The sequence below is a fragment of the Podarcis tiliguerta genome (genome assembly GCF_965153285.1).
Source record: "Podarcis tiliguerta genome assembly, chromosome: 3".
Classification (NCBI taxonomy): Eukaryota; Metazoa; Chordata; class Lepidosauria; order Squamata; family Lacertidae; genus Podarcis; species Podarcis tiliguerta.
Genome location: NC_139536.1, coordinates 60045956 through 60064663, shown reverse-complemented (window position 1 = coordinate 60064663; position 18708 = coordinate 60045956). Strand labels below are relative to the sequence as shown.

Genomic DNA, 18708 nt, shown 5'->3' with positions numbered 1-18708 from the left:
GACATCTGATGGGAGGGCATTCCACAGAAAGCCCTCTGTCTGATCCTTGTAACTTCACTTCTTGCAGTGAGGCAGCCACCAGAAGGCCCTGGGAACTGGACCTCAGTGTACAGACTGAAAGATGGAGGTAGAGATTCTCCTTCAGATACATAGTCATGTCCATCTCTTGGTTCGTGCTCCTTCACTAGATAGTAAATTCAGCATAAATATCTGACTTTTTGTAGGTTACCTGTAGACAACCAGAAATCCTGATGGCCGTATATAAGTAACGTCTGCACTATATAAAGTACAAAATGTTGCAGTATATCCTCATCCTCTAACATTAAGGGCTCCTGTTCAGGGTTCCAGCTAACAATGTCTTCCTCCAGGATGCTAAAACTGTCAGGTGTTGAAGTAGGCCAATATATTCCCCCACAAATGGTATTCAACATTTTGTGGTTTCTGGAATTTTAGTTTGTTGGGTTGGGGGTGGGCAGGCATTGTTTTGTAATTCTATATACCTGAAGGTTCACCAAGGTATGCAGATACCTATCCCCATTGTTTCTCAGTGGCTTTGTTTTACTCCAGTCCAATAAGCATCCAACCACTTGAGTTCGTCATTAAAGGGAATTATATTAATAACAACTCTAGGCCATGGCAAATGTGTCAAGATTCTGCCCCCTGCTCAAGCATTTTGGATGTATTTTAAGAAACCAGGAGAGGTAATTCAGTTATCTTCTGTTGAAACTTTAGGTAAGCAGAGTTTGGAATATAGTGATTAAAACAACTTGAATTTACAAGTCATTTCACAAGCTAGAAGTACTGGTTTATTTTGATGGAACAATGAATACTACAAAAAGCATTTGGCAGTACAATTGATTGATTTATGTATGTGACACAGGCATGCATCAATAAATGCATTCTTATTTCTGGCCCAATACCAGCTTAACAGCTTTTTTCTGATTTATCTGTTTACACATCTTAGGCTTCCTATGTGTGCTAATTACACCCAAATCTTCCTTCTTTTTTGAATGAAGACAACAACAACAACAAAAAACCAGTTTCCAGTTAAAGCTATAGTTTCCGACTATGTACAAACTCCCATATCCTCTGCATTCAGTGGTCTCCCACCACTGGTTTGGAAATATCAATCCTGTATATAGTATCTTAAGAAATACTGCATTTTGATGCATTTCCCCCCCAAAACCCACATCCACATTGGTAGAACGAATGTGATTGTTTCTTAGTAAGACAAGCAATCATTTGCAGCAGGCAGCATTGATTTCTGATATTTATTTTTATGATACTACCTGTGCAAGAATCATCCACAGTTAACATTTTGACTTTGTATATTGGTTTCAGGAATTCCATATGTAGTAGACTGGCAACATTTCTTTCTATACTTCAAAGATAAAGATTATGTGTAGCTCAGATTTGGGAAACTGTAGGAGTTACTGAACTGTTTTCATGAGGAATTGGCTCTCCACTTTTGTATATATAGAATATCTAGTCATCTGTGGAAATGAAATAACAGTTACAGTGAATGGCCACTAATATACTATAGAACAGTACAGCCCAGAACATTCTTCATACTGACTGCACTTATCAAGGGGGGAAAAGCTTCTTCCTTAAATCCTGTTCTTTGATATTCCATTAAAGTTTGACGGGGGGAGAGTGTTATATAAATGGGGCTAGTTCTGAACTTTCAGTAACACCTCAAATAACCTTTCTTCGGAAAAGTGGATGAAAGTTCTTTATACAAGTTATGAAGTGTAAATAGGCAGCTGGTAACACATTCAAACAGATTCTTATTTGGGACATGTAGATACTGTAGCACCATGAATATTACAGTAATTCCATAGTAGTCCATGGAAGATTATATTGAACAAGAATGCATTATTTGAGTATTCAGGAACCTAATTAACCCTCCCAATTGTCTAGTGCTTTTCACTCTGCTTTCTCAAGCTGGGATATTTTCAAATATAATATGCACATTTGTTTCTGTGGAGGGAGAATAATTTGCTGTAGAAGTATATTTCCTTCACATGGGAATAGTCAGATACAGACAACGACCACGTTGCGTGTGTTCAAAGTATGTGCAATTGTGCACGTGCGCATTACCGTGAACCCGGAAGTCGTAAGGAAAGGGGGTGGGGCTTGTAGACACTCCTTTTCTAGCCTTGCAATATCTTGTTGAGAACTGGTGGCCAGATTATTTGTGTGTGTGTGTGTGTGTGTGTGTGTGTGTGTATTAGTGTAAAGGCTTGCCGATACTGGCAGTTTTATTTTTGACTGCCTTATTAATATGTTTAAATAGGTTTTAAAGGTTAGGCTCAAATGTGTTGGGGTTTTTTCTGTTTTAAATTAATCTTTCCCAGTTATCCAATAAGATAAATGTGTGATATCATGGGTAAATGTAAGGATGTTGATCTGCATATGCGTTTGCTCTTTGGAAATGAGCATGTTGGAAAATAACCTCTCGTTCTCCTGTTCCTCTAGTACTAGGAGAAGCGAAAGAGGGCTGTTGCCATAGTGCATCCATTGTGTAGCCACCATTCTGGTCAGGTGATTTGCAAAGAAATTAAATGAAGATAGATTAAGCAAACTAATTCAGTTGCCTCTAGTGTTTGCAGTGTCCCTAAACCACCCATGAATTGCATTTTCCATAGTTTGGTCTTTCCCCCCTTTCTTGGTAACCACTCTAGTGGCAAAACCAGCTGTGTACATTATGAATTGCATATTGTTCTTCTTTTGTAAGCATAGCATGCATATATGTTGAGAGCGAAGGGATCCTTGGGAGAGAAAAGAAGAAGAGACAAAATTGGTTGTAGTAGAAATCTATTGACTGTAGTGGGTGAAGTAAGGGCAAACATTGTATCTCAATGAAAATAGCGAAGAATTATATTTAGTGCAGACTAGTTATTAGGTAATGTAGAAGGCCGTGTGTGTGTGTGTGTGTGTTGCAACTGCATGCAGTAAGTAAACAAACACAGAATGTGATACTAAGTGGAGGTTTCACTTTAAACAAAAGCCCTTATGGATGCAAAGAAATAATTGGAAGGATGTGAGTAATGCCTGGTAAGATCTCAGAAGCTGTGCCACAGATGGGTTGCTGAATCAAAGATCAGTAACTAGAAGAGGCTGGACTTAAGTGCCCTTCCAAATTCCTTGTCCTGCCCACAAGAACAGAAAAATCTACAGTATAGTTAAAATGAGGACCAAAGTGTGCACAAAGATGTCTGATTTTTATACCATCGTTCATTTATGGAATTGGAATTGTTACTCTACATCTTAATTTTTTAAGCGCAAGGATATACCAACAGCTCAGTACATGAAGCTGGGGTAGGGAACCTCAAGGCCCTGGATGACTGCTGATCCCTGATCATTGGCCATGCTGGCTGATGGGAGCTGTGGTCCAACAACATCTGAAGCAGATTTTCCCAACCTGGTGGTCTCCAGATGTTGATGAACTACAACTCCCATTATGTCTGACAATTGACCATGCTAGCCAGAACTGATAGGAGTTGTAGTCCAAAACATTTGGAGGGTACCAGGCTCAGGAAGGGTCCCTAACTTAAAGGAATCATTTGGCCTACATTTAATTTACCTAACGGCTCAAACCAGGTAACAAAATCTTAAGTAATCTAAAAGAGGCCTGAATTTTGAGTACACATTCCAGAATGTAAATGAGAAATGTTTAAGCAGTGGAATTGTCACATAACTGAGAATTATTGATCTTTTGAGTAGTATCTACTTTACCTTATACACATACAAGCATGACTGTTAAACAAAATTAGAAAAGAAATTAGTTGTTTCAATTTTATTGTTGCCTATAAATATACTTTAAACACTGGCTGTCCCACGTTTGTGTTTGTGTGTGCATATGAACATAATAGCTTATTTTTAGTTACTATTTTGTTAATATCCTCTAGATTATAAATGTTTTATTAATGTTTGTTAATCACATAATGCGACATGCTGTAATTGCTTATTTTTTATTTATTATTTTATTTATTAGCTTATTTTTTTGCTAATAGTATTTATAGATTGTAATTATTTTACTGATGGTTCATTAGTATATTATTTCTGCTGTAGTTGTGATATTATGTTCTGTTATTGTTATTTATTGCTTTGAGATTCATTTGAATAGAAAGCAGTATAGAAATACAGTTAACCATCCAATCATTGAAGATCCTGGTTAACAGGAAGGCAAGTTTAGTCCTTGAAGTTTCCATGTCAGGAAATAGCAAACGGAAGGTGGGATGGAGTATGTGACAGTATGTAGTCCCTCCCAACAGCCTTACTTAGCATAGTAAAGAGTATTCTCTGCCCTGCTGCCTGCTGCCTGTCTAAACAGGTTTAAGATATTAGGGATGCCGTAAGCACCTAGGGCACATCTGAAAATAACACATTTGCCTGGTATTCTTGTGTGAATTCTGCAGAGCATCAAGTTTCAGACCATTGATAAAACATAGCTAAACGATGAATCAAATATTTCTGATGTAGAAAGTCTCCAGTTGCATCCTTGATATCTTCATTTTAAAAAAAGAAAAATGAGGTGTGAAATTGTGAAAGGCTTATTGCCCCATAGTCTGTAGAAGTAGATAGTTCCAGTCTAGATGTCCCAGTTATCTGACAGTAGAAGACAGACTTTATAGGTTCATATGTTATAAAGCTTTGCTTACTGTTTAATAAAGATACTTCAGTTTACTGTTTTGCAGTTTATCCCAATGGGAGATCATCATGCCAGCTCTGGATCTAAATCTCCATACTGGGCTGAAGGAGATGTAGCCTTAATGAAGTACTTATTTATGCAGATGAGTCAAAAGACTTGTGCAATAGGATTAATTGCATTTCTAAAGTGGATGAGTTTGTTTTTTAAAAGCATTTGGCAGCTTCAAGCACATCAGCAGTCCAGCATTACATTTTTTAAAATGGCCTTTCAATTACCATAATTACAACATTGTTTCCATCTATAGATTCTGGGATTTCTCCAAGCCTGATCCACTGCTTGAAACTGTGGAGCATCATACAGAGTTTACTTGTGGCCTGGATTTAAGCTTGCACCACCCGAGTCAGGTAAGAGAAAAGAGAGTGTCTTCTCCTTTTTCCTTATGTAGATGCAAGCATCAACTGTAGTTTATATAAATTAATCCTCACTTATAAGGGCAATAGAAATTACTCTGACTACAGTCTGAGTGGTAGGTTATCAAAATCACAGCTTTCTGCCCTAAGCACTGGGTGCACCTGTTCTACCTCTGGACCCTCAGAATGTGTGAACATGTGTATCGGCCCCAGGTCATGCAACTTGCAGGCATTATGCTTACACATGGAATACACACAAGTCCCAGTTACCAAACACAGTGCTTTCCCAGGAAATTGTCCGTTAGGTGAGCTGATGGTTTCCATGATTTCCTATGGGAACATTTCTGATTTGTGATCTCTCTTCCATGGTTTCTTCCTAAAATGGCTGCAGACAGACAGTGAAGCGCAAACAAGTAAGGAAGTGGGCAAGCTCTGGCTGTTCGGTTATCTGTATCAACTGTGCACGTAGCGAGGTTCGCGTAAAGATAAGTTTTAAAATAACAAGCAGGCAAATAGTGGGACCTGCTTGTATATGCATAGCATTTCCTTGGCGAGAACGGCATCCGAACAAATCCAATATTAGTATATGGATAGTGTAGAGTTAATTATTTATTTTCTCTAACAGCTGGGAAGGTTGGAAGGGATTACAGTGGTACCTCAGGTTAAGTACTTAATTTGTTCCGAAGGCCCGTTCTTAACCTGAAACCTGAAACTGTTCTTAACCCGAAGCTAATGGGGCCTCCTGCTGTTGCCGCGCCACCATAGCACGATTTCTGTTCTCATCCTGAAGCAAAGTTCTTAACCTGAAGCACTATTTCTGGGTTAGCGGAATCTGTAACCTGAAGAGTATGTAACCAGAAGCGTATGTAACCTGAGGTACCACTGTATTATTTTTCTGGCACCTAATCAAAAGCCACACTCATCAAACTTATCCCAGTGTCCCCAAGCAGAATCAGCTTGAACCCATGGTCTTTGGGGAAATGGTGGTTTAAAATAAAAATAAAAAATAAAAATAGAAGCAGTCCCTTTTGGAAGGGTCCATAAGAGAATCCAGTTATCCCATCTTGCACTGCAGCAATTCATCACTAGCAGTTACTGTGACTCTTAGTAGAAAAAAAGTAACAAACCAAATACAGTCGTACCTTGGTTGTCGAACAGAATCCATTCCGGAAGTCCATTCGACTTCTGAAAACATTTGACAACCGAGGCGCGGCTTCCGATTGACTGCAGGAGCTTCCTGCACGCAATTGGATGCCATGTAAGCCCCATCGGACATTCGGGTACCAAAGAACGTTCGCAAACTGGAACACTCACTTCTGAGCGGCGTTTGGGAGCCAAAACGTTTGAGTTTCAAGGTGTTTGGGATCCAAGGTACGACTGTAAAAGCAGCTTATTTTATTAAACCACATTTTGTATCTATCTCACCTGTCAGGATATAAATCCTTCCATGGCAGCTTATAAGTAACATTGAGTTATACATTTTTAAAATGCATCAGGATCCTTCCCACAAGGCAGTTTATGGTACATCGTGCTCTGGGGAGAAATGCAACGGTTCACCTGGAGCAGGCCCTGAAGTAACATTTCTTGCCTCTCTCCTGGAACCCTTCCAACAGAGCTGTTAATGGTTGATGACCCTGCTTGAGCCAGTGTGTGTGTGTCCAGCTAGAGCAGCCCTGAGGTGGTCTTCGCCTGTCTCCCTCTCTGTCCTGGAATCCTTGCCACCCTTTGAGAAATTGCATTTCTCCCTCAATTTTTTTGTGGAGACATCACTTTAAAAATTGTATAGCATCAATAGTACCCATTTAAATAAAACGGATGAACTCCCCTGCTCTTGCTTCAGCGGCCAAATTCATCTTTTCTTGGCTGAATATGTTACTTTGAAGATACAATGAAATGAGGGAATGTTTCTTCGCTTATCATAAAGGGGTTGAGAGGATGGTATTTTAAGACTTCTAATGTAATAAGCCTGAATAACATTCAACCTCAACGTAAGGGAAATAAATGTAAGTCCTGGGAACTCTTTCTTTAATTCTGCACCTAGTTTTCATCAGGCCTTCTCTTATGCTACTGAGATAATTGGCTACCATACCTAAATGAATGCTTTCTGTTGAGCAAGGTTTTTTTCTATAGCTGTTGTCTGCCTGAAAGCACGACTCACGGTTTGAAGGGGTGCGCACAGGAATATTCTCTTGTAAAAGTTCTGTGAAGTATGAACCATGATTCGGTTTTCTAAATTGCAGTTTTTAAATTTATTTCAAAAGCAGCTGTAGTAAAAAGAATATACATATATCCTATCTTTGCACTGAAGAACAAGACACATGCAAATACGCAAGTGTTACATTCTGCAAAATAAATTGCTCAGAGCATCTCTGAGATTAAAATTAAATTCCAGGTTTGGACCCCCTAGAGTAATAAATGTATCCCTACAGAAATCAGTGGCAAAACTTACATTGATTTTAATAGTGCAGGTTTGCAGGAGCCATAAACAGCTACTGACTTTCCTAGAGGCTCACTTTGTGAAGAACCACTTATATTTTTAAAAAGTTATTGTTAAGTGGTATATAAATATTAATAGATGATTGATAGATAGATGATAGATAGATAGATGATAGATAGATAGATAGATAGATAGATGATAGATAGATAGATAGATAGATAGATAGATAGATGATAGATAGATAGATAGATAGATAGATAGATGATAGATAGATAGATAGATAGATAGATAGATAGATAGATAGATAGAATGTTGATTGGTAAGTAATGTAGCCCTACTTTACTGGCAAGACCTTCTTTACTGGCAAGACCAATCACCACAGCTGCTGCTCTTTCTGCATCTTATGAGGAAACCCCCCACACACTTCTGTTGCCGTGTTAGTAGCTCTAGATGTTGAACAGAGCTGTTAAACTGAAGCAAGAGTTATTTCTACGTGGGTATTAAATATACCATAATTTAAATGTGCAGGAGTTTTCTTTGTTGCCTGTACCAAGTACCCCCAGTCATTCTATAGTATTCATTTACTTCACCATTAATTTATTGTGTGTTGCACAGCACCTTTTCGTACATGAATGATTCTGTTGAACCACTGACTGTTGCAACCATGAAGTCTGTTATATTTAGAATTGGAGACATGAATGCAAAATATGCAAGCCTAGGCTGCAACGTGCTGATAGAGAGACAAGGAAGCATATATACACTTAGATGGGCCTTTGTCAGTGAAACAACCATCATGCTATTTTTGTGAACTGGTAATTGAAGCTTTCAAAAATTCTGAATGATTCCTGCCAGATCTTCTAATAATAATGTTGATATTGGCCTACAACATTCTTTCCAACAATTTATTTCTCTTTGGGTAAGTTTTATGTCATTTAAAATTGTTCATCTTAATTTCCTCCGTTGCCCAAGTCTGTTTGTTCACGAATAAGTGCAGTCCTAAACATGTCTACTCAGAATGAAGCTCCATTGAGTTGAAAGGGACTTAACACCCAGTTAAATGGGAATAGGGTTGCAGCTGGGAAGAGCAATCTCCTAAGTTTAGGAAGCCAGTGGAATGTACACAGTCTTAAATTAAAGCCAGCACAAGTTACGCCTAGTCCACACTCTATTTTGTTGCAGGACTACTGCTGGATGAGCCTGGTAGAAGGAAAACAATCCTTTAAAACAGAGTTTGACTTATACCACCCTTTTTGCTAGTGTGAGTTCCACCAGATTGCCCAATCACATGACTGAGCTGGAAGAGGTTTGAAATAGTTTCTCTCCTTGCTCCACCATGCCCCCAGAATGGTGACTTATGCTGATGTATGTTCTGCCATCTTAAGTTCCACCAGCTGAGCTCCAACTGAACCATCATTGCCCCAGCTGAGTTGCGTTGAGGTTATGCCACTATGACAGCATAGCCCTGGTTCAGCCAGCACAGCCCAAGGTCTGACTAATCCAAACTTGCTTATCCTGCTGGAGCTTGGATTTGGATTGCACTGTGAGTGTGTTTCCTGGGCCACAGTCTCCAGTTCTTGGCACAAGTATATCAGCTATTCTTGTAGGATATTTTTCCTCTCTCCTTGAGCACTGAGAAGACAGTGTGTCATTCAGGTAATTTCAAAGGGCTGGACAGATTACCTTAGGTACCAGAAAAGGACTGAGCAGCAAAAATAAGACTGTAATGATAAATGGCTAATTGAGGACCTGTCAGAGAAGTAAATCAGCTGGCGGGTCAGTGAAAACTAGTGCTAATTAATGAATGGCAACTGGCTTCTACATTGTTGGTAGGAAATGGTGTGGCAAAGAGAGAATTTTAAAAAATGGGATGACTTTCACTTCAGTAAACTGAATTTTGAAGTTTGTCAGCCTACATTTATTCAGAATTCGTATTCTCTGGCTTTGGAGGGAAGGAAAGGCTTGATTTATGTGCTGCATAATTCCAAATTCCCTACCAGCAGTTTAGTTGGCATGAGAGTAGGAACACTGCACCATGCTAGTAAGCGAGTGTTCCTTTAATTATTTGCTAGCACTAGCAAATAGCCCTTCACTTTAAATGGGAATGTCAGGGACAGATTACTGGTTAGATTCTACAGTATTTATTGCCAGATGTGGGAAGGGGAAAAAACACAATTCCAAAGGGGGTTGTTCTTTGTTTAAGTAGAAGGATGTTAGTTATTTAGTAATAGTTCTGTTTTATACAGAACTCAGGGGAAGGTCAGAAGAAAAGAGAGGGGTGGCCCTGAAAATATATATTTGTCCTTTCTGCTACAGTGCAATACTGTAGAGCTTTCTGGCTGCTGCACTTATGATTGTCACATGAAGGAAATGCAAGAGATAACAGCGCACCTATCATCCATGTGTTCTTTTCCTTTCTTGCTTCCACTTTTATCATCCCCTCCACTGGGGATGTTTGGAAGTAAGTGTTAATCCTTCCACCTCAATCCAAGTTGAAATACTCTTGCAGATCCTTGACGCAGATTACTAGTAGTACTTATATAGCCAAAATGCAGCCACAAAGAGCAACAGACTTTGGAAACCCCCAAGGTTTGCAGAAGTACAAAGAAAAAGCAAATAAAGGAGTAAAACAACCCCAAAGTAGCCTAGTGAATACTGAGCATACTCAGTGGGCCTAGAAAATGGCATCTGGCCAGACCGAGCTATGAAGAGATATGCTACACATTGCAACGTTTTGTTGCTGGTAAATTTAAATTGCCACTCTTTCTGAAAGATACGTAGAAGCAACTACTAGGGGCTTGCAATTCTGCATGTTTTATTGCAGACAGTGGCAATCTTAGCATGCCATTCACAACTGAAATAAGAAACAAGTATTTTGTACTTGCATTGATATCTACGTGCAAAAAGTATTGCGAAGAAGTACTCCTGAGACAAAACAAATGACAAAAGGCAGCTGTCCCTTGTGTATTTCTCAAAGGAATAGTAATTAGTAGAACTACGTGGGATTACGGCATAACAGAGGATTCCTTAGGAGTGGGGAGAGTCTCTAAAAAGTCTAACTCCTTTTAGCAATGTTGATTTTTTAAAATCCCCAGAATAATTAATCACAGGGAAAATAATTTACTACAATTCTGTTTGTTTACAATATTATAATTTTCCCTAATGAGTCTGTACTTAGTTAATTTATGATAATTCATTGAGCAAATGAAGAACCGTTAATTTCCTGAGTCAATTAGCTCTAATCCTTATTCAGTTCTTACCTTTAATACTTGGTATTGCGGATAAACTCTTAATACTGCAATTCAGAATTTATCATAATTAATTCACACAACCGTTTCCTAATCATCCTCTTCATTCCGACTGCTCTGTTTAATCAATTTCATTCTCCTTTCATGAAGGGCTAAAGAGCTATAGCAACACTTTCCTTGCTCTCAGGTAAAAATTATTTAAAGGTCTTCTCTGTAGTCCAACTAAAGTTAGTCATGAGCAAGATCCATTCCCAATGAAAGATCACCTGCAGGAAGGATGATGCAACCAAAGATTCCCTGTTATTGCAAAACCTAGCCAGTTAGGAGCATAAGTCCACATTAATTCATATACAAGTGGAGGTTTCATAACAATCCACACCCATTCTACTTTCAGCCGTGTCTTCCGTTCTTTGGCTCTTGGCCCATTTTGTGCCTGCATACTTCGATTCTGCCACTTGCATAAAAGGTTTCTGCCTCTTCTGCATCATATTGGGTGGGCCATCCGTTTGGGCTAGAGTGTCACGTGTTGCTTTAGCTTGGGTGGTACCAGCTCCTAAATCACTTGTGTGCAGGGTGGACACTACCTGAGAAACCATGGTTTGCACTTCAGCACATCTGTGCTCATACTGGGTTACCTTCATCAAGTTACAACCATAACAATGGGGATGAGCTATCACCAAAACTTGTGCAAATGGATGGTATGTTTATGGTTGCCAGTCCTGAGCTTTAGTGGGTTTCAAATCCTAAAATGCAAATACTGATGAAACATTCATGAGCCGTTAATTGTAATTTCCCCTTTGTGCCTTCTTAAGTGATACAGCGCCAAGCAACAAGCTTTCTCTTCTCAATCCCATGTGTTGCTCCTTTTATAGCATAAAGATTTTTAATGACATAAAACTGTGCTCCCTCTTGAGGACTGGTTTCTGTCTGTCAGCCATCCAAGAGCACACAATTATTTATCAGAATGATTTGCTATTGACGTTCTGTTTGCTCTCATTGCTTAGTTACCCTTAAGTTTTCCCTTGTACAGTCAGAAACAAGAGCTGGACTGAATTGTACAATTTGCTTCTCTGAAGTCTAAATTTTACAGAAATCCTGTTTGCTCTCCCTATGTTTTGATGAAATTATTGTCACTGTATTTGCGTTCAGGAGCTACTGCATGATGCTAATTAAGTTGATCACAGGTGGGAATTCCCCAAGGATTTTGCAGATGGCGTTTTATGTATTGTTTCCTCTTGGCAATTGAACATGCCAGAAGAGACTTATTTGCTTTCTCGTATCTGAATATGATGCTTATGAAACCGGGGGAAGGGGGGGAATTGTCAGTGATTGACAAAGCTGTCATTTTAAATGGAGAAGAAAACTCATGAATGATGGGGAGGGTGGGTTGTTAATTACACAATACATTCGTTTCATATACAGATAATCTTTTACATCAAAACTATGCTCCCTAAATAATCAATTATTTCTTTCACAATTGGAACATATAGCAACATAATTGATGGCTACAGCTTTTGTGGTTCAAACTGCTGTCTGCAGTACATTATAGATTGTAAACTATTTTGAGGGTTGTTGTTGTTTTAACAAGCAAGCAGTGTATAAATCTGATGAAGTAAATAAAAATATTTCTGTGTTTTAAAGTGTTTTAATGCCATTTTACATTGTACATTTTAATGCATATTTTACATTGCTTTGAGGAGCAAGGGTCAGCTATCATGTTGAAATGATGGGTAGATAACTAAAGGTGACTCTTTTTTAAAAAAGAAAAAAGCATATGATGGTATTCAACTAAATAATTGTGCTCAGAAGGGTTAGTGCAATGAAACACAAATTTCTCCCCTTGCATAAACTTCACACTATCCCTATTCTTGCTCCAGAGGGTTGGGAGAAGCCAAGAACAGATTTTGGGGTGCAGAGGAAGAATATTCTATTGTGCAAGTAAAAATTATTGCATTGAGAGAACATTTGCCTTGGCAGTATGTTGAAACAATTGTTTTGGATGTATCTGAAATTATCTTTTTAAAATTTATTTTTTATCTATTTCAGTGTCTGTTGGCTAGCATTGTAAGGATGCTGCATTCAAGTTGGCAAGGAGAATTGCTGCTGCAACCATTAAAAATCTGTGTGCCAACTAGTAACTCCTATCTAAAATGGACTGTGTTTGCTCTCCATAGGTGGCAGATTGTGCTTGGGATGAAACGGTGAAAGTCTATAGTCCATCTTCATTGATAATTCCATCATAGAAAGAGATTCTCCATGGAGGACAGCTGATTTGGAAGAAATTGCTTCTCCTTTCTCAGGGCAAGGCAGAACTTTCATGGAATGCATTGTTACAACCTTATTTTAAAATATGTCCTTTGATGTTTTAAATCAGGGGAAAGAAATCTCCAGATGTTGTATGATTCTAACTCTAAGTCCCATCCAGCAGGCCAATGACCAGGGACAAGTTGCAGTACAGCAACATCTGGAGGGCTATAAATCCTCCCACCCATTGAGATATACAGCTAACATATGACTTTTTTCACAAAAACTGTGTTGGACCAGTAAAATAATAACAAATTAGCTGGACAGACCAAAAACAGAGAGAACTCCTAGATATGTGTAGAGCATCTTGCAAGCATTCATGTAAAGACTGGGTGATTGGAACTGTATCTTGATATCTACTGAGGGGGGAAATGCAAATCATTGGTGTTCAAATTAGAATTTATTGTACAACAATGTAGCATCTACCTGATGCCTATAGCATTCAATTAATTTTGTTAGAGATACATTTTACAATTGATGTTGCATTATAATATTCTACAATGTTGATGTACAGTAAATTACATTATCTAACTCGGCTTTGTTGAACTTTTGTCATTTTCAACTAACTATTCTTTAATCAGAAAGTAATTTGTTTCACTTTGTCTGTGGGTTCTATGAGGGTTGTGCTACAGTCATTTTCCTGAGTCAATAAATTTGGGTTCGAGGTTCAGAGACAGTTGTGCCTGAAATAGGGTTACCAACACCAGAAAGATAAAATACCTATTGCTCCCTTTCCAACACCAGCCAGTGTTTCTCAGGGAAGCATGCAGAGGGTCTTCCATGCAGGTATGTGTAGGCAACCTCCTGATGCATACAAATATTTATGTTTTGTGGTGCTAATCCCAATACCGGCAAAATATGAAAATGAGTATGCCGTCCTCCTACAACATGTACAAGGTTAAAGCAGTAGCTTTTTCTATGATCGCTTTGAAAAATCCATACCCACAAAGATGAATTGGTTCTCTGCCAGAGGCATTCAGCCTACTCACATTTTGGCTGTTGGAACTTTGCACCCTTTCAAATACAGTACTGCAAACACTCCAAGAGAGGCCTTGGCTTCCACTGCAATAAAGGTTTGCAAACTGGATTGAAACACTGGAACAATTTTGTTTGTGTCTTGGCCATGGTAATCTGTCACATTACATATCAGTGATCACTGATGAATAGCTCTGTGTTACTGTGTTCTAATCCTAGTTTTAGATTAATGTACTAGATAGGGAACAGCTAAGATACAGGAAGTCTCCACGTAATTGGGAGAAGATCAATAAATGCGATGATATTATAGGAAAAGAATATTTATTAAAACTTTTAATAATTTTAATAACTTTTAAAACTTTTAAAAATAACACTTATAGGTCAGACACACAGCTGTTATCCTTTTGCTGCCAGACATCTGCTATATATAGTTTTTAATCTGTTAATTGCATTTTAAACTGTAAAAACTTTAGCCAACCATAGTTTTTGGTGTGTTTTTTTTAAAAGTATCATATGGAGTACAGTGTCTTCATACCTAAAATCATCTTACGTTATACAACAGTATTGACTATGGGACGGACTACCTTCTTTCAGTTGTGGACACAGACCAGTCCAGAAATATTTTCAGGTGGCTGGGCAAAGCAATCCTAGGGGAACCCTTGCCCGTATACATAAGGAATTGCATCTACTTTTCCGTAAATCCGTCCTTCATTTGCCCATTGCTAGCTCTATGATGGTACATAAGATGTAAGGTAAAAAGGTAAAGGACTCCTGAATGGTTAAGTCCAGTCAAAGATGACTATGGGGTTGCGGCGCTTATCTCTCTTTCAGGCCGAGGGAGCCGGCGTTTGTCCACAGTCAGCTTTCCAGCATGTGGCCAGCATGACTAATCGCTTCTGGTGCAATGGAACACCGTGACGGAAGCCAGAGCGCACGGAAACGCCATTTACCTTCCCACTGCAGCACTTGCGTGCTTTCGAACTGCTAGGTTGGCAGGAGCTGGGACAGAGCAATGGGAGCTCACCCCGTTGCGCTGATTCGAACCGCCGACCTTCCGATTGGCAAGCCCAAGAGGCTCAGTGGTTTAGACCACAGCACCACCCGCGTAAGATGTAGAAGCAGTTCACGCCATCCAGTTGTTCACAGTGACATCCTGTGTTGTTGTACAGTGTCGAGAGACTGAACACTGCAAGTAACGATCTTCATACGTTACCAGCTCCTTTTGTTGCAGAGAGATGCATACAAGGGCCAGAACGCCAAAGTGACCACCTGCAATGTAATAGCCAATATAATCCCAAAGATCATTTGCCGAAAATCCTGGACCTTTGGACAACTCCACCAAAAATGAATTCTCTACTTTCTTGAGATGTAGCTTGAACACTGGTAAGCTGTATGTTAGGGTTGCCTCCTGGCTCATTTTTTAATCCCAGAAATATCTGGCATTTTGTGATGGTGATTATTATTACTATAAAGAGGTCTATTATTTTGGGAAGAGCAGAGACTGCTGTATTTTAATTCTCTCACCAGGAGGCAGTGGAACAGATGAAATCCATAATAGCTGTTGCTTTTTCATGTTTGCTATTTTGGCTATGCCTACAAGCTGAATACTGTGTCTGGGTGTGCAGGAGGCGCCACTGTTGTCAACTGAAATAGGGATCTGTGTATACCTTTTATGCATACCTGTGCCGATTAATCCTTCCCCTCCATGGCAATGAATGGGTATGTCTATTGAGAAGAGCTTCATGCAAATTTCACATCTCCTGAACTGGAACAAATTTCAGAATTTGTTTACTATTTAACAAGTCTTTCTTCACTGTATTAAAAGCAAAAGTTCCATTTTCTGTTTTTATTGATAGGATCTTGCAGGAGACTGAAGTGTCACAAACACTTGCAAATTTATCAACCGAGAAATTGCAGAGAACCATAAAATGACTGCATATAGCTTTTCGTAATATTCAAGGTAATAAATGCTAGTCCTTTGCAATAAAACTGATCCTTTCAAGCCCTAGCAGTTATTCCTTTTATCTCATCTTCCTAGTCACTATGCAAGCAATGTAGTAGTGAAAACTGAGGTAATGGAATATTTTGCAAACTAGGTGTGCATGATTGAGAGATACCAGGGGGAAAAACCTCAACAAGCTAGACTTAAAACTAGACAATAGTCAAGTATGAGGCCAGAAATATCGGGCTTTTATATGCAGATTTCTCACTTTGATGAGAGGGGTTCTGCTGCCTGATCTTTACGTCCAATGGATAAATCAAACTCTTCTGTCAGCCATGCCATTTGCTAATGTTTCTGTTGCAAGTTTCTAAGTCTAGATGTCCTTTTTAAATACTGAGTATATATAGCTCTGAATATGTACATTAAATAAATGTAGTTTGGCTTTTAACCTTTAACAACTAATTTCTAAACCTGGAAGGATATAAACATCCTGCAGAACAGTGAAAAATGTTTCATCAGCAGTAATTGAAAGCCAACTTTTAATTTTTCAAACATAATCATTTTTAAAAGCAGTGGCTTTTAAGGTTCACAGCAGTATCTTAGGGTTCTCCAGTAGCTATATTCACAAGTGGCCTTTTAAGTAGAAATGTCATTAGTATTTAATCCTTATTTTAAAGGGCACATTAAAGTTCTTTCATATTTATCCCTTTGCATGGCTTTGCACATGCCGTGAAAATGTGAGATTCCTGTGAAACTGCTCTGAGTGTTTTATCACAGTAAGCTTTTAAATTATTGTAATTCCGCATTAAAATTAGTAGACTAATTCACAGTCTGTACTTAGCTGGAGTAGACCCTTTGAGACAAATGAGATTTTGCCTATGTAAATGTTAAGTGAATCACCTCTAGGAAAGATTTAAGAGATGTTTCCATTTGCCATTTTGCTGTTCCAGCAAATAGTGAATTATTTATTTGTTTATTTAACACACACAAATGTGTGTGTGTGTGTGTGTGTGTGTGTGTATTCATTGGTCGTGGGGGGGGGCAATCAAAGCGGATTACTAGTAATAATGGCTAAACTAGTTCTGGGAGGCCCCTTAGGAAATGCAGAGTGCTTGGTTGCCCACTGAGATACATTTACTCAATGCTTTGTGGGTAAAATCTATCGTCCATATTGACGTAGATTCCTCTGGGGTATCTGTACCTGAGTATATAGGCAATGGACTGAATCAAACATTGGTTTTCTTCAGAGTAAACCCATTAAAAATAATGACTTGAGTACATTTATTTCAATGGGCATACTCTGAGGAGGACTAACATTCAATCCAACTGGCTAGCAGATGCGGTTGTTAGGCTGATAGAGAACATAGATATTTTGTTTATCTTGCCATCCTTACAGAAAGGACTCTGTATATTCTGCAATAGCTTTATCAGATTGTACTAGCTCAGAACTTGGTGCAAACAAAGGCAAAGCACAGATTAGGTCAGGTCTATGAAACCTCTGGCCCACCTGATGATGTGGGTCTCCAGTTCCCATCAGCCTCAAGCAGCATAGCCAATAGTCAGGCATGGTGGGAATTGTCCACCCAAATCTTGATGGCTGGAGCTTCCCTATCTCTGTAGTTCTTAAACTTGAGAAGACTGGCTGGGGGGTAATGCTTACCCAGATTTTAGAAGCAAAGGTTAACCCGGAGTGTGATATCCAGCAGTCCTATAAAATGTGAACGAATGATACAAAAGTCACATTTTCTTAGTGCAAAATTTGGAATATGTATGTAGTATTTTTGTACCCCACTCCTTAGGAAACTGCTCTGAAGTCCTTCAGTCTAAACCACCACCCACTCTTTCTTGACTGGTTCATGCAATAACAGCAAGGAAATCTCTCAGTGGAATGTGATTGAATGATCTGCGTGAATGTGGCTGAAAAAAATATTGCCACAGGAAAGAAAATCTGGTGAAGTTTTGGCAGGAAATACCTGTGAACATGAACCTGAAGGAATGTGATGCCTTCACACTTTCCCCCTTGTGAAACTTCCATTCCAAAACATTATTTGTCATGTGTATGACCTGTGGGGCATTTCTAGGTCCTTAAAAGACTGGCAACAGGCCTATGAGACACATGCTTAAAATCTACATATGCTAATTTATATGTAAGGATGCCACCTTAGGCCAACTTCCAGAGGGGAAACTGACCTGTAAGCAAAATTTTGAAATATTAAAAATTTTTTAAAGGGGCTGAGGAGTGGGGTATCCAGGGCCCAGTGTGAAGGCCTTGGGGCTCAGACCACCCTCTAACAATATCCTTGTGCCTTGATTCCTTCAATTTATGCAGCATATGTCCCTAAGCAGTAGCTAATTTTCCTGGAGATCTGCTTGGAAGTGAGACATGGTGAGCCAGTGTTGCAGCCACTGCCGCTTAATTTTTTCCCTCTCAGAAATTTTGGCCAGTTTTTGCTCAGGAATCTTCAGTGGCACAGGTTTTATTGTATCTGTCCTTGTCTGGGGACAAGAATAAACATCCCAAACGGACTCATTTACTGTGCCAAATTCCACAGCGTCCTCTATGCTAATAGCAAACGTTTTCTCCGAAGTGCTGGTCCTTAAGTAGCCAAAATGGCATCATCCAGGCACAAGAGGGAGACAACAGCAGGCTTGGAGGTTTGTGGTGGTGGAGGGGAAAGAAACAACCCCTCCTGCATAAGGTTGGTGGTAGAAAATCCCAAAACAGGCCACTGAAGACTTAG

At 39.1% G+C, this 18708-nt stretch overlaps 1 protein-coding gene and 1 long non-coding RNA gene across 3 annotated transcripts in view; one reads left to right on the top strand and one right to left on the bottom strand.

The window, feature by feature from the left end:
- Positions 1 to 13581, top strand: part of PEX7 (peroxisomal biogenesis factor 7) — a 51403-nt gene extending 37822 nt beyond the window's left edge. For both annotated transcript variants that reach the window (XM_083435121.1, XM_083435122.1), the window contains exons 9-10: positions 4959 to 5058; positions 12921 to 13581. In XM_083435121.1, the coding sequence (XP_083291247.1) occupies positions 4959 to 5058; positions 12921 to 12989 (169 nt within the window). In that variant the 3' untranslated portion in view covers positions 12990 to 13581. The remainder of the gene's footprint in view (positions 1 to 4958; positions 5059 to 12920) is intronic.
- LOC310675079 overlaps positions 13271 to 18708 on the bottom strand; it is a 293684-nt gene continuing 288246 nt past the window's right edge. The window contains exon 2 of the long non-coding RNA XR_014509928.1: positions 13271 to 13770. This is a non-coding gene — a long non-coding RNA (uncharacterized lncRNA). The remainder of the gene's footprint in view (positions 13771 to 18708) is intronic.